Source organism: Fopius arisanus, unplaced genomic scaffold, assembly GCF_000806365.1.
Source record: "Fopius arisanus strain USDA-PBARC FA_bdor unplaced genomic scaffold, ASM80636v1 scaffold00043, whole genome shotgun sequence".
NCBI classification, from domain to species: Eukaryota; Metazoa; Arthropoda; class Insecta; order Hymenoptera; family Braconidae; genus Fopius; species Fopius arisanus.
In genome coordinates this window covers 426,479-443,327 of record NW_011887782.1, presented here as the reverse complement: position 1 = coordinate 443,327, position 16,849 = coordinate 426,479, and the positions used below count along the sequence as shown (strand labels likewise).

The 16,849-nt window shown below is 36.6% G+C and overlaps 2 protein-coding genes across 3 annotated transcripts in view; one reads left to right on the top strand and one right to left on the bottom strand.

The window, feature by feature from the left end:
* Positions 1–2,273: 2,273 nt before the first annotated feature.
* lolal (lola like) lies at positions 2,274–16,218 on the bottom strand. 2 transcript variants are annotated; one of them, XM_011305571.1, is made up of 4 exons: positions 15,901–16,218; positions 15,365–15,602; positions 15,068–15,282; positions 2,274–4,225 (listed from the first exon to the last, which is right to left on the bottom strand). In XM_011305571.1, the coding sequence occupies exons 2-3, from the start codon at positions 15,551–15,553 to the stop codon at positions 15,088–15,090; spliced, it is 384 nt and encodes a 127-aa protein (XP_011303873.1). In that variant the 5' UTR covers positions 15,554–15,602; positions 15,901–16,218; the 3' UTR covers positions 2,274–4,225; positions 15,068–15,087. The 2 variants fall into 2 exon arrangements, with proteins under 2 accessions (XP_011303873.1, XP_011303874.1); XM_011305572.1 differs by lacking the exon at positions 2,274–4,225 and adding an exon at positions 14,586–14,754.
* A 193-nt stretch (positions 16,219–16,411) lies between these two features.
* Positions 16,412–16,849, top strand: part of LOC105267003 (DTW domain-containing protein 1) — a gene marked incomplete in the record, with an annotated part of 6,835 nt that continues 6,397 nt past the window's right edge. Inside the window, 1 exon segment of the mRNA XM_011305570.1 lies at positions 16,412–16,465.

The following is a 16,849-nucleotide window of genomic DNA, read 5'->3' as shown; positions in this document are numbered from 1 at the left end:
GATCTTTAGTTGAAAGCAATCTTTTTGTTTTATAAGATATTATTAAGAATCCCGACTCAAGGGTGTGGTTCTGAGCATTTTGAAATTCTTCAAATGGATAATTAAATAATATACTACCATGTATTCTGATTGTTTTCGTCAAATTTTCTCCATTTTCGTTGAAGGAAATAGGAATCGTTTTGTGGATGTCTAAATAATAAAATATAAAGAGATCATGACAGTTATCTTTTTTCACCAATCCTTGAATATCAATTGTTTCGACTCGATTTGATAAGATAGGGGGGATTTATAAAACAAAGAAAAATACCATTTGAATACTGTTCTCTATGTATTTACACTTTTTATTTTATAAATCAACATCATTTATCAATGTTAATTCATGTTTACAGAAAAAATAATGCTAAAGGCCAGAAAATTAGATAAAAATTCGCTTACAATCATTCAATATTTTACTACCTAAACGAATGAGAAATCGGAATTGAGAAAAAAACAAGATGGAATTTGTGCATTTTTAATACTATGATTATGCCAATTGTTCGAGTTATGGTCAATACTTGTTTATAATGAAGAATTCATAATATTCATAATTTTGAATATCATACATAGAGTGAAAACATGGAAAATATCAGAATTTAACACAATAGACTTTAATCAATCCGTAGAAATTTTGTTTTTCAATGAAAATAAAATGCATCCGTAATCTGATCTGAGGTTTACCAGAAAAAAAGGCGACATTTACCATATAATAGTCAACGGAATATTAACTTCTATAATGAACTTAAATTTTTTGGAGAAAATTTGAATCTAATAGCTGAGCAGTTCATTCCGATTTTTTTTGCTGTAGACACTGTGTTAATCAGTCTCTAATAATAAAGGAAGTTGGTATAAGGTGAAATGCAAAGCAAAGTAAAACAGTTATCCTGTTTTTTAAAGTATAAAGGTCAAAATAAATGGAACGTTCCACTTTGCTCCACCTTCCACTTTACTCCATTTTCGACTCACGTCATTATAAACTCAGAGTCTGTCAATGTTTTTGAATGTTATCAATTCAATATTCTATTCACCATCATACTCATGGTTCTGGTAATGCTCCGAAAATTGAAAGAGCAGTGCAATGAGCATTGCAAAAGTCTTTCATTTTCGTATTCTCATGTTACATTCAACTTCCGATGGCATCAGGACATTTTAACCTCAATATATTATCATAAATAAATTTGGTCTATCGGTAATAATGCTAATACGCCGGTATGATTCTGACAGTATTTGGTTAGGGCAAATTAATATGAGTCAAATCTAAGATGGTAGAAGGAACAGTTGACACTAGATTTATGTGCACAAAACCTCTGACTATTGCAATTTCTATTGTCAAACTGTTGATTTATCCCATTTAACTTGAGTCCTGATGTATCATCTCTTACGGAGTGCTTTCATTGTCCACGTATAATTTTAACTTATAAGATAATGAGAACTTGCAAATAGATATCATCTCCTTTTTTGCGAAAAAGTGGAAAAATCTCCACGTTATGGGAAATATGTTTTCGTACGAATTTGAGTGATATTCCATAAATCGGCTTCTCGCACAAAATGTTCATCAAAAAACAGCGACGACCATTTGCCGGTAGTCATGGTTTACGCAGTATTACGGAAAACTTTCGAGATAATACCCCAGAACTCTCATAGATCCAAATATTCTATTGATGAAAATGCGCAAGTGGATAATAATCAATTTATTGCACAATGGAAATTTAATAAGTCTGCAGCTATATGTACTCGATCATTCTTTAAGTTCTTCTAACAACCTTCATTTTTCTGGTATTCCAACGAATGAGCAGGGATATTGAAAATTTAATATTTTAGACATTTTTATAAAATTTCTTCGCAATTTCTGGCCTTAAAATTTTTATTTAACCATATTTTTATAACTTATTATGTAAACCAAAATACTGGCAGGAACCAATTTTTTACCGTCTATCTCTGCGAATAGTTGCTCACCACACAATAACTCGTTTATTGTAGAGCTCATTGAAAGCTAAAAACCAAGTCAAAAATCAAAATGGAAAAAAAAATGGAAAACGGAGGCAAATTATGGTTTTTTAATTTAAGTTTTATTTTTCACGTAAAAAATCACGTTAGAATAACAATAATTATTTTTCACTTCAGAGTAGTTTCGATTGAAAACAACGTTCAATTTTTATGTTATAATGTAATGAAGGCAACCAAAATCATTTAATAAAAGAAATCGATGTAAAAACGTTTTCATACAGTGGCTGACCATTCAAAGATATAGAGGGCAATAAATTGGTTTCTGCGGACATTTGTAAAGCCATAAATTGTTGCCGGTTTTGTAAAATGTCTCACCTAATAAGTATAATGCACTGCGGTGAAATGGTAAAGGGAATATATAAAAAATCTATGCACTTGGCCTTGCTCCCATAATAATTTAATGTCCATGGCTTCTATATAAAACTATTTCACTGCCTGAACTGCATAGTAATTGATTTATCACTCATTACTCTGTATACATATAACTATATTCAAACTCGTACCATAGATCATTTTGTGAATAATATATTATACCCTGGCAGAAGCTATTCAGGTAATGGTCAATTGCAGACCTTTCCTAATAATTCACTTTGAATGTCACGGGATTTGAGCGTAGCTACTGTATTCTCTGTTTACATATATTTTTATTTCTTCAATCAACCTGACCTTTTGAAATTGTTTTATGTCCATACTCACACAAACTCTAATCTGCTCATAAAATATTGTCATGACGCACAATATTGGAACTGCCACTAATAAGGAAAGTTTTTACACTCACCGGTTTCCATATATTTATATTAAAAAGTCGGGAACATTTTGCGATATCATAAAGCTTCTGTGAGTCTACCAAAATTTATGATTCTCAACTAAAAATGTACTTTATATTACCCGACTGCTGCTGAAATAGTTAGGTCTTCGAGTACTTGAAAAATTACGATTGGGAAAAATTAGATTGCATTGTATGATACATACTTTCTATCATCATGAGAATAAGCTAAGAGTTTCTTGAGGCATTCAAAAAATATGCGCAAAATATTTGCTGTTGAAAAGTTTATTTTTTCTGTCTGTTGCCTATACCGTGGAAATTTTTAAGAAAGAAAGCCTTATAGTGTGCGCATCAATGAATCAAAGTAATATTCATATTTCCTTTATCATCATCACGCTGTTCACTCAAACAAAATAGTGACCTATTTCAGCGGCAGTTGGATAAACTGTTCTTCATCTTTAATTGAGTATCATATGTTTTGGTTCATCAATAAAAACGTGGGTCTATCGTAAACGATCTGCGTTGCCACAATAACCATTACGGCATCTATGCAAACGTTCAGGGCAGTTGTTGACTTTTTTCGGAGTGGTTTATAGTTTTTCTTGGAAAGTCCGTAATTTTTCTTGCATAGCTACGCTTAAACCGTATTAAAGATCTTAACGATTAATGGGACCGAAAAGAGAAAAATTAGTAAACATTTTCCACAACACGTAAAACTGCGTACTACTACAATGCCCGGATATTTTCCTTGGAACTTATAAAGAAATAAAGAGTAACACAATGCGGTTTCAGACTTATTTCCTTTCGCCATTTCACCACACAAGTGCTGCTACAGTTTTAAAATTTTCCAGTCAACCAATGAAGGTAAAAATAATGACTACTGAATTTCTAGATGTTTGAAACCAAAATTGAAAAATATAAATATAATAGCATGATTATTCATCGATTAAATGCCCCGACCAAAGTGTACAGAAAATTATGACGACCTTCACCTCATATCGTTCTTATTTGCTTCCTACCTTAACGCGCAATACTAATTCTCCTGATAAAAAATATAATTGATGTTCATAGTTGGTGAGTATCCCCCAAGATTCAAAACTGACATCAACACACAATTATCGATCAATATACATTTGTCCACACATCTTACAACAATAATCGATAGATTTGAAATAATAGAAGGGCGAGAAAAGATGGAAAGGATAGGGAATACACGAGAATGAATCAATTCATCGATTCATTGATCCAAGTCATGAACCAGAAGGCGAGGTTTGTCACTTACATTATGTACTATGTATATACTAGATGTGTGAGTGTAGCACGATAGTACTGCGATTTCCTTCCATTTCCATTCAAATCATTTCACTTGTTAATACATTCATTACTCCCGTTCAGTCTGCATACGTCTGATAACACCTGAAACATTATCATAACGATTTCAAATTCACAGTGTACAATATTTGCGTGAAGAGAGCAAGACAGGTTTTTTCAATAGCAGAAAAAAAAATTCTGACACTGAAAGTAGATATGAATTGTTGTAATAAATACAGTTTAAAACTATTCCTTATTAGGTACTAAAAATATTCAGATAATGCAATATCAACTAGTTGAAGAAAATGAAAACGTCATAAGTTTTTTTTTTAATACTCCGGCCCTTTCTGTCCTGTTCTGGCTAATTAGCCCTATCTCACCCTATGCATGCGGTTATGGATCCTACACTGTACCATATTCACTCTCCTAGAGATCATAGGAGTGACATGGGAAACCACAGAAAAAACCATGTCGGTACAGGCGATTGCTCTATTAGCAACCTCCCGCTCATCGGTGCCTGTTGAAAAATTGGATTCAACGAAAACGTCATAAGTTAGGTCGAGAATATGGTAAATTTAAATAATAGCTAACAATTGAATGTCACTCGAGATATTCATGATTTAAATATTATTTCATCAGTCTTTGTTTTTTATAGACGAAATTGGATTTCTATAGTCAATTCACTTGATATTAAATTGGCAGTTAAATTTCGTAGAGTTAAGACTGCTGCTAACAATGAAACGAATACACTAACACACATGATTTAAAGTTAATGATGAACGTTTAATGATTTCTTTAAACAAAGTGTCTCAAAACCCAACGTTCAGCCTTCAACCCAAAAATGGGGCCGGGATTCTGGATCAAAAAGTCCGAAGCAACTTCTCAATCAGGCACCCCCTCGTTGATTTGAAAATCAACCTTTTAACTTGTTTTTCGAAAAAATCGTTATCGAAATAGCTACGGATCCATTTGGAAACTTACTACCAATTTTATCGGTAGAAATTAAAAATGAGGTAAACATTAACGCACAAAGTAATGGTTAAATGGCTCCTGACAAATAGGCTCGGCCAACTGCTTGTTTAAAACTATTATGCCAAAAATAATGGAGGCAGACAAAATGCTCTCAGTGAAATCTGGAGATAATTTTAGAGTCAAGTCTTATATTGAAATCGGAACTTCATGGGCGTGAACAGGCCCTTTTATGTGTTTACCATGACCTCGTACGCGCCATATAAACAAAAACCTCAGCCTCTTGGATGCGTATTGGATTCTTCAATGTCTGATAATTGTTACATAGCAACTGCATTCTTTCTCGATTCTTTCACAATAAACTTTGCACGTCTCTGGAATCCTTGCAAATCCACGATTTACCGTCATGTTGATATCTATCATCAAAAGTGTATTTCATTGATAACGGAGGTGTACAGTGTCTTTGTACTCGTGCTTTTCCATTGGCCATCTCTCTCGCCACTCTCATTTAGTGTTTCATTGCTTAACATTCACTATCAAGAACTCCAACACCTCGGCATCTGCAATCCATGTTCCCTCATTGTGTGAGTCGTACTCAGGAAAATTCCCAGCCCTAACATGGACTTCAATCAGGAGATGTTCCATTGTTTCCTCTCTCAGCCAAAGATCTTTAAATGAGTATTTACAAATGATTGTTCTTCACAATAATTGCGTGAACGCCAACAAATGAAAGGTGAACCGTCGCGAGGCTGTCGAATTCTCGTATTACTCGATTTACATGTATAATCAACGTTGGCACAGGTAATCACCTGAACCATTCCAAGGGTATGAGAACATTCTCCCGAAGAAGGTGGTATGATATACTATTGTCGTGTGCAGCTGCAGCCTCGAAGGATGGATACTCCAACGTCTCGAATTGATTTTAGTTTCGGATTTTGAAATCGGTGGGGAGACTAAATGAAACGATAATGTAGTCATCGAAAACCAATGAGTACGGCAATAATGTACACCAGCGATCCAAGCGTTGGGCTTGGATCCTCCTTTATTACGTCTAGCAACGTGTCCCAAGTTGCATCCACGGTATCCTTGGAAATGGTTTTGATGGAGTGCTTTGGGAGGAATGCAATTTCCGAGACTGTTAATGCATTCAAATGCGGAGTTTTACTATATTTTTTCAAGGATTTTTTCAGAGACCTTCTGATAAATTTGGCGAACCATTTTTTCAAACGTTAGGCATGTTCATGAGCCCAACGCTACTAGGTAGAACCTCCGCCAAAAAGGCACTGATGATAGACACATTTAAGCAGATCCTCTCCTTGTAGTATGATCTGGGTTTCCAACGTCATTGAAATCATTAGTTGGTCGGTCATTCTGAAGAACTTTTACTCCTTCAAAACTCGGATATATCTATGCAGAATATCTTGAATAATTTCATTCACGAATTCATTCACTCCCTCACATTTGATACCTGGAGGAAGGTCCTGGTGTAGCCCCTGATAGTGATATGGCAACCACTCATTTACTTGTTTGTGCTTGGCAAACAATCTCTCCAACTTGTGCGGTGAATCCACTAAAACTACCTAATAGATCAGTTTTGTATGAACATCACTACCGCATCATATATTCTTACAATGTAAGAAATTAGGAACATCGGAGAGAATGAAATGAGATTTGACATTGAAAGCAATTAAGTCCATCAGCTTTTCAGATTCAAGTGAAAAGTCTGACATTCGAAGCTTCACAGACAACTCATCAGCGGTTGCAGATATTTCTGAAACAGAATTGGTCAGCAGTGATGATTGGAGTACTCCTACCCAATTAAGTTCGGAGGCCATGACCATCTGATGTGAGTGAAAGCTAGTATGATTCATCAGCACTTGAGGAGACAAAGACAATAAACATAGTACTCTCCTGAAAGCTCAGAAACAAAGTGCCTAGAGAATACAGCGCCTGAAGCAAAAGGTAGCGTGAAGGTTGTTGACTATTCGGCAAGTTACGAACCGAAGTCTTCAGAAAGTCCAGCACCCCAGAAGAAATGGATTGCAGACTCTGCAGCACGGCCAAAGCCAGAGTCATCAGAGAGTCCAGCGTCTGAGGAGGAAAAACTAAAAATGTCTGAGTCTCCGGCGAGTTTAGAACTGCAATCTCCACAGAATGCATCATCTGGTGATCGTGGCCCAAGCAACTTGTAAAGCTCATCAGCGAACTCTATGAGCACGATAGTGAAAGACTCTGATGTAATGGCTACAGATCTACTTGGCTCTCACGAGAATCTAGAAAAAAGTTCCGTCATTTCAGAAGCTTCAAAGACATCAGTGGTAATGTCTGAGACTACTTTGGAACTACTTTAGCGTTAATGATTGCAGTGAATGCCGACGCTGTACTATCTAATTTAGCTGAACACCTTCTTTTGCAAGAATCAGACATTAAGCAACAATAGTATATTTCGTTACTAGATTGTTAGGAACTATAGAAATAGAAGCTATCGAAATTGAGCATGCAGGCGCGATTTTATGATATGGTAAAAGCCATATAGGAGATTTGCCACGGGCAAGGGAATGAGGCAAGGGTGCTCTCCAGGCCCTATCCTTTTGAATCTATGTATAGACGGCATTGATGATAAGTGGAAGAGTAGAAACGAGGATGGGTGGGTAGTGAGTCGAGAAAAAAATTTCTGCTTGAAATATGCAGACAAGATTGTGGCTGTGGCGGAAGACGCGGAGGACTACAGAGCATACTGGAGACTACAGAGCGATACTTCAGTCAAAATAGACATAAAATGAATGTTAATAAGATTAAAATAATGATATTTAGAGAAGGAGGGCGAAGAAAAAATGTGAAACCTGGAAAAGAAACCATAAAGGAGCTAGAAGTAGTAAGTAGCTTCAAATATCTTGGATACTAGTTTTCCACTTGGAATACCAGTGGAACTCATGTCAGTAAAATGGCGGGGAAAGTGGTGCGAGCTGTAATCAGGGCATGGAAGTGGCCACTAAGGCAGGCTTAAGCTCCCTTAAGAGTCGTTTATACATACTCAATCCATTGGGTAGCTGGTGCGATGTACGACACTGAGCTCTGGGGATAGAAGGGGAGAATACCAACGAAATGGATTCTGAGCAGAGTCATCAAAATGAGAATGGGAATCTCGAATATCACAACCAACTGCATGTGGAGATCAGAAAGTGGTAGGCATAGGCTCCTCATCGAGACCAGGAGACGTGCGCTACGATTTCTGGGAGATGTAAGCCGTCTGGAGAAGGACAAACTGGTTAAGACCTGTCTTCTTGAGAAGCTCAGAGCACTAAGAACCTCTAATCCTACGGCGTGGAGAACCCAGCTCAGAGAAGCGCTAGGAGAATGGGAGGGTCAGGGCAGGGGGTTTTAATGAAGAGGAGTTTCAGAAGAAGCTAGACGGGTTCTTAGAAATATGGGAGCCAAAGTACAAAGGGAAGATGCGGTCAAGGTACGAAGTTTGAGATTCATCAGGAAATATAAAAGACTGAGGAAAGTAGATAAGGACTTTTGCTAGTGGGAAAAGGCAGGAGTAACCTGGGGGGGGGGGGGCAAAGTAGTATGGGTCAGGATGCACTATGACAATAATGGAAGGGCTGAGAACAACGGTTTCCAAGTAGGAATTAGTATTCGGAACAAGCCAAGCCTATTTCTAGATTGGCGGGAGTGAAATATTGGACGAAGCTTGGGAAGCTTGGTCCAAGGGTGAGGCCCAACATAGGCCCGCCGGTATAAAGCAGGCCTGATCCAAGCTGATCTAAGCTAAAGCCTGACTTGAACGACGGCTTGCAATTAAATAGAAACGAATTGTAAATCAACATATATTTAGCTGATTTCAGTTATTTCATTCACATTATTATGTTTAATTGCATATCCCGCTTTTGCCGGGCACACAAAAAATTATTTTATAGACTCATCAATTGTTGGCCTCCACGGAAATATTTAGTAAGATTTATGGGTGCATTCAAGGGAAACCAAAGTAGTTATTCAGCCTGTTGGTAGTCCCTTCATAAACTTTAACACGGTAATTCACTCATAGAAATGAAGACGTCTCTTCGCTATCTAGCAGCGTTCTCGCAAACTTACTATGGCGATTGCCTGAAGTCAGACCTATTCTAGAAAGGTCGAAGCCTGGCAACAAACTTCGACCAGGCTATGGACTAGGCGCATTACCGGGCTTCGAAGAGACCTATCGAAATAACGTTGGCCTTAGACTGGCATCACGATAGGTTGAAGCCAGGCCTATCCTGGCTTGGCAATTTAGAGTCAACCAAGCTTGGCCCTGTTGTCAATGCTTGGCAATTCGTACCGGGGTTACCGGGAAGGGAACTGCAGGCTCTGCGGAAAAGAACGGGAGGACATGGAACATACTGTGGTGCGAAGCCATCAAGGGGAGTTCTTAAAGATTACTGGGATGTAGTAGAACTACTGGGAGGAGATCCGATCCCAGAATTATGCGAATTTTTCAAGAAGTGGGCGAAACTAAAAAGGAAAATGGAAGAAAGGGCCCTGCTACGGTACGTACGCCCCTTCCAGACATATCTTTTCTTTCTTTAATAGTAGGAGCATTAAAAGGTTGACAGGGGGCGGAAACTAAGAGTCGTACCGATAGGTATAACCGAGGAATACTCTTCATCGGCCGATTCGGAAACGAGGTGATGGCCTCGCGAGTCTCCGATCCTTGGTATTCTTATTATCCTTCTTTTTTCCTATTTTTCTAATTTGCGACTCACCAACTCCCCGGATCCCACGCGGAGACAGACCTAAGGAGGGCGACTAGTTAGCATAATTTTATGGATCCGGCTTTTCATAGTCGTCTCTTATAATACCGTATGTAAAGTTAAATAGCACATAAGGCATCATCTTTTGTTTTCTACTGAAATGTATTAATATTAAGAAAATACGTATGTTTTGTTATGGTATGACATGTAATGATTCAGAATATAAAAAAGGGAAGGAAATAAAATGTAAAAACTCAAAAGAATATAGTAGACAAGACACTCGATTCGCGCGCGCCAGTCAGGCTGCGTGAAGTTGATAGTTGAATCATTTTTTAAAATTCTTCAGCATGGTGGACGATAAAAGCACATTAGTTAAGGTCAAAGATCCCATAACCGATGCAAACTTCGAATTTCAGAGGGTAACATTACATTCAAAAGGAAAGCAATGTCCAATAACTCATGAAAATTCAACCGAATCACATCCAACACGTGACAATTTTAAAAATGAATGGTCCACTTTGAAATTTTTTATGAGTATTTTTTTTATATGAGTAAAAAACACAAAACATTCAGCCAAAGTTGAAGTTTCAAGTAAAACACGAAAATACATCTTTTCCAAAACGTGTCATAACTTAATGAAAGATGATCAGAATAGATTGATCCAGATGACAATCTGAAGCTTCTTTAATAGACTTTTGAATGAATGTAGAATATATGAGGTTCATCAAAAAGCCAGAATGACAGCAGCGTGAGAATTCATGGATTGTTCCATAGTGGATTTCTTTTTGCATTTTTCATGTTGAATGGCATTTTTTAATAAATTAATAACTCTGATACTAGAGTCACTTAAAATCTGAAATCTTAACGCCATAATATGTTTAAGATGATTTTGTGGTAGTGGCTTAGAAGTTTGGTAAGTGTCTAATACCAATTCTCAGACGAGAATTCCTCAGAAGGAGTACGGAAAAATACCCTTCGCTCCATGGAAGGGTAGACGCAACGCGAAGGTGAGTGCTACACACCTCTTCCGCATCAAAAACCACTTTTCGATACACTGCGTGGAAAGTGACAATTCAGCACGTCCAGCATGTGCAACATCCGACTTCTCACACATCCCAAAAAAATAGGATTCAATACGGGCGGGAAACTGTCTATCAGGCACTTGTGCAATTATATCATTCGCTATCGGCTCGCGTTTTTGACGAGCCCAAAAAACACTTTTCTACGTATCTTTTCTGGCATCAAAATAAACTATTTTCGCACTCGCATCGAAATACACAACTTTTTCACGAAGCGAAAAAAAATCTCAAGCTTATGGAAGAATTTGAAAAAAAGGAAAGAGCGAGGACTAAACGAGAACGAACCAACTTTCAATGATTAAAGAAAAAAATCGAGAAATTGCAAGAGCTGTTTGTCAAAAGCAAAAGGAAAAGAACATGGAGGATAAAAAACTGAGAAGGGAGAGAATGGAAGCTCAAAATCTGAAGATTGCCAACCCGAGAGACGACGGAAAACCTTTAAGGAAGAGAACTTCAAGGAAATCGGTTCGTACGGTTACCGGGATAGAAGAGGTGACAATTCGTGAGCAGTGACCAATTGTTGCCAAAGAAATAAAACAAGAACTAATTAACAAAACTCTAAATATAAACGACGTCCAAAATGCAACATTCAAGGCCTCAACAACTTGAAGAACAATTATCCCATATTTATTGATGGTTGTGTCATAAGTCGATTCATTGTTTATAAAAAATGTATTTATTGCTATAACAAAGAATTTTGTTATACTTCACTGATGTTTTGATGATTTTTGAATAATTGAATATGACTCAACTACCCTATGACATTATTAGGGACAGGGATGGCAGAAGTGAAGACATTGCGTTCTGAGGGTGGCAGAAATGGGGACATTAGAGTATTGACTTCAATCACTAATTAAAATCATTTTTTCCATAATTGAGCACCAACTGCGTGGGAAATTTGTAAGAAAGACCTTGAACTTTGTCCCGAAACTGAGCAAACTCCATTCAGCATTGAAAATAAACCTAATCGAGGTAAAACAGTGTCGGACTCTATCCCAGGTGGCATTAATGGGGACGGAGACGGTATCACGTCTACCATGGAGGTTTTAAATTGAGCCAAATTTTCAGCACCCATTGAAGCAAAAACCGATGCATTTCGGGTATCATTTGAAAGCTTATTTTCTGGGCTTTCGAATGATACTGTTTTTCAATTGTCGGCATCGATGCGGTCTTTAGTTGTGAACGTTTAAGCATGTGATCATATGAAAGATCTAGCTTGCCTTTCTGCCATACATTACACATTTTTATCCAATTAATGGAGGACTAAATATGAGTATTGCATATCATTTAAAGCTCATTCTTCTAGCTTTCGATTAGCACTACCTTTATTTGGTTACGCCCATTCTGTTCTGATTTATGAATCCATAAATGTCATGATGACGTGTCACATTTCGTGTGATAACGTTTCTGTGACAATTTTAAAAGATTTAAAAGATGAAACAAATTAAATACTATGAAATAATAATAAATGAAATATTTTATAAGGTTCGAAGCTCACTTTCTGAGCTTTCCAATTATATCATGTTCTTTTGCTTATTTCCAGTCTGTAAAGGACTATAAACGATAGGACATGATAAATGTGTGTCGCAATCATTTATTTTATTTATATTTTATTTGTGTATTAAGGATATACGGGACCTACTACGCACTCCGTGCGCCGAATTTGAATTTGGCGGTTCGAGTTGACCAATGAGGAATTAGTCCTGCCCGTTTCAAGATATTTCGACTCGGGCGAACTTCATTTTTGTTTTTACTTTCATAATAAGGATAGTGCGATTTTTGTAATTCAAAAAGAAACCCGTCAAATATTCTAAGGGGAGGGTGGGGCAAAATGGACTGGCGATTTTTTTTTAATTGCGGATAGGATAATTATAGGATTTGTTTTTAGCTTGCTTGTCAACGAGTTGATTCCAAAAACTTGAACGGGTTACGATCATAAACCGTATCCGCCCAACAAACCTCAATGAAAGAAATTGCACTTTAAAAAAATACATGAAAATTATCGAAGATAAAGAAAAAAAAATAGAAATTAAGCATTTAAAATTTAAAAAAACGATCAGTAATTGTTCAATATCCCGCAAATTTTTCGGATTGCTTCAATAGGTTACTCTTTTTGGTGTAAGGATACTGCATATATGATCATAGATAATAAAAATCGTCCTCATGAGCACATGCGTTCCGCGCGCGTCTCTCATATCGCCCTTGTATAATTAAAAAATCGGCCTTCGATTCTCGAGCCAAGTCAGGAAATCTAAAAGTAAAGATTAAATTTTCTACATAAAATAATAAGTTAGCAGACGCAGGAGCTTTAACTCAGTCGTGGAGGGCCCCAATGAATTACCTAATATTAATTTAATTATCTTTACAAACAGTTTTCCGATATTTTAAGTACCGCTAAACCAATATTTTTTAAAGCAAAGTTTAATGTAAAAAGCATTTTTTTTAATTCTTATGTATTAAGTCGTTACGACACGTTACGTTCGCTACGCATTGACCGTAATATTACAGACGAAATATATTGTTCGACACGTGTACAAATATATTGTCCGTTCGCTTCTTCAACTTCGATCCCCTGAATTAGTTCTTGAACTTATATAAAACTATACTTCTAATTATGTGAAATGATAATTATAATATCAAAAACGCCGGCTTCACTAATTTGCTCTGTTGTTTCAACAACCGTTAACAAATAATCAATCAAAATTTTGGACTACAAACGATTGATGTTGCATTTAATTCCGGGATGACCGTTTCTTCTTCGGTTTCCAAATTCTTATCATAAGCAAATTGACAGAAAACGATCCGGAATCCATGTAAAGGGTTGAATTCACATTTCCACACCTAGGTATTATCTTAAACGCCCTATTGACTCAATCTCAGTAACGCCCCAGCGAGTTAGTTCTAATTTTCACAGTGATTGAAAATTTTTTTAACATAATCCAGAGTCAACTACTTTGGTTAAGAAAACAACTCGGCGAGCAAATTTATAGAATGAAATTTCTTTCTGAATCGTTTACTTTATTTTTAGTACTGTATATACTGACCGAGTAAGTAGTTAAGGCATAAGACTGGCGTGGGAGAATGGTGAGTTTAAATTTCCGGGGGTGTCATCACTGGCGTTCTTAATCTTTCGGTTCATTGTCGAGCGGCAGTATCGTAAAAAGAAACAAACAACAGCACTCGAACAAAGATTTTTTCCTCAGATGAGGTTTTGCCTTGACACATGGAAAATGCCGGTACAGAGACTGAAATAGGGGGGTAGGATGGAAGACTCGTAAAAACCTGAAAGAGTGTGCGATAGGAAAGGAATTCTTTTTACTCTGTATACTTTCTAGATATGCAATCAGGTGGAAAGACGCGATTAAAAATTTAATAGTGTTTTGTACACATGTAACTGAAGTTTAGTAATTTTTCGCAGCTCACAAATTATGGGTAGAATTTGATCATTTCCTTTCTCAAGACAAGGACTACCCGACTATTGAAATGATCTATGTGTTTATCCTTTCCTCTCGATCTTTTCGGAGCTGATAAAGCCTCTGGATACGAACATACAGCGAGATATTTTCTATAACCGTCAATCTCGAATTTCCGTAAAGATCCAAATCATTTCCAAACAAAATACACCAATCAATTATTTTTGTATTACTTATGAAGCCTAGATTCATAAACAGAAAGGACTAATAATGAATAGAATAACCGTAATATTTATTTTGTTGCATATCTTCTGTTGAATTACTTGTCGTTCATTATTTTGAATAAATAAATTATGTTGATCATGAAAAGTGATATTCTGGTAATCTATTTAACATGACAGACAGAATGTTCTATCTCTATTTTTGAACTTTGAAGAAATCTGCGAATAGAAAATTAACAAAATAAAAATTTAAGCGTAGGCAATATTCTGAAGCCAGGTTCAGCCCGTCTCAACTACCTCAATAGTTAACTCTGACATTTTCCTTTAACCTTCCAAAATTGGAAGCCTTTTCAATACTGATCAAATATTTCTTTACTGGTAGTATAAAAGAAATGATTCTTCGGAGATGTAAGGATGAAAGATATGATCAAATAAGAAAATACTCTCAAAATGTCAAGACTATAATATGTAAAGATATCTAATTAAGTATATAAAATTCCCGTTTGGGTTGATAACTTAAGTATTGATTTACCATAGCTAAATAAGTAGTGTTTAGCCTTCTCTTTTGATGGCACCAGGTGCCTCGGCGAGGCCTTTGACTTTGAGCCTATCTGCCGTCTTCAAAAAGGCTGGTAATTGATCTTGCGAGACATTCACTTCACCAGCATACATAAATTCGAGAATTGCTTGAAGATGACTATACGCTACGTCCTTAAGAATAATTATTGGATGTTTGGACGGATTTTCCTATTTTAAAAAGATGAAACAATTAATAAATGCGACAAGATTTAAAGTATGGAAGGAAAATCATCCATAGAACGACACTCACCTCAAGAAGAGATTTGAAGTAAGGACTACAAGCAGAAAGTACCATTTTGTGGGCTTTGCACGTTTGTCCATCACAAGCAAGTGTCACGTCAGTAAAACTCTTCTCGTCTCTGAGATGTTTGAATGATGATACCATATTAGATTGGAAGTCATTCCACTTGAGAAAAAATTGCTGCTGTTCTCCCGCCATTTTAATACTTTATTTGTATCTTTCTTCTTACTTTGATGCTGTCTCAATGCTGAAAGCAGTGCCAGGCTTTTTAGGTTAAGGCATCTACACAATATTGGTGTCCATGTGCTAGAGACAAGTCAACCACACGAAATAACAATATCTTAATGAACATGTAACGATTCTAGGAATAAAACGCACACTGTCAATCAATTAATCTTAGATTGTGATCTTTCAAACGATGATTTTAGGCTGTAGGAGGTACACGTTCGTAACTTTCATAATTCCCTCAAAGGACATTCAAATCCCAAAGAATGAATTCAGCGATACATTGCCTGGGCAAATAAAATACAACTTGTTTAATTTACCTTCGATTAAGAGGGAAATTCAAGGCTGTTTCGTCTTTGGATTTATGAGTTCCTTGCACCCCTTGTGTTCTAATCAGTAACAATATGTGGATATGTCCAGTGCTGAATTTATGTATATCGAGATATGCATACTATACACGTGTGAAAACTTTTTATCGAGCTGCGATGAATTTTCCTCTCTTTTCCAATCCAATCCAATTTTCGTCTAATTCCACGGTAAGAAGAATTTAGGGGACGGATTCGATGTTTTTCAGTTACAATCAGGGTTACTAGATGCGGAGAGTATCTTGAATTCTTGAAAGAACCGATGCTATATCAGAGATAATAGGAGAGATCAGGAGTGCTTATGGTGAAGCTTCAACAGCTGTCGCTGCAGCGGCGGCTACAGAACTAAAACAGAAGCCGTACCTGTGAATAAAGCAGGGCACCAAGTCGAGAAAGTCGATAACGGCATAAAAAGAGGAGAGATAGAATTTCTAAAATGACACATATTCATCGGCCCTTCCAACCTGCGCAATCTAGACAATCTAACAAATATAATCTTCGATTCCAAATATAAGTTTTGGGTTGGGGTACAGTCAGCCCGAAATTTTTTAGTAAGTCCGTGGTAGACCCCAGAAACGTAAAATCACTGAACTAGAAATGCGCGCGCATGATCACCACGAGAACTTGATGTTGGCATGAAATTCACATAATGAGATGTTAAAATTCACAGGATTCCAATTCAGTAGCCATGAAATGTAGCCAGAGTCATTATCAGATAGAATACTTAAGAAACTATTTGTTTTATTAAGCGGTCTGTTAAATGGAAAGAAAATTGATCATGTATTTCAGCTTACATTTCGAACGATGCTTTCAATAATCATAAAGCTATGAAGATTTAAAATGAGTCGAGTTGAAAAAAATATGTTTCTTAATTGACGATCTGACCGTAAAATGATCTTGACCA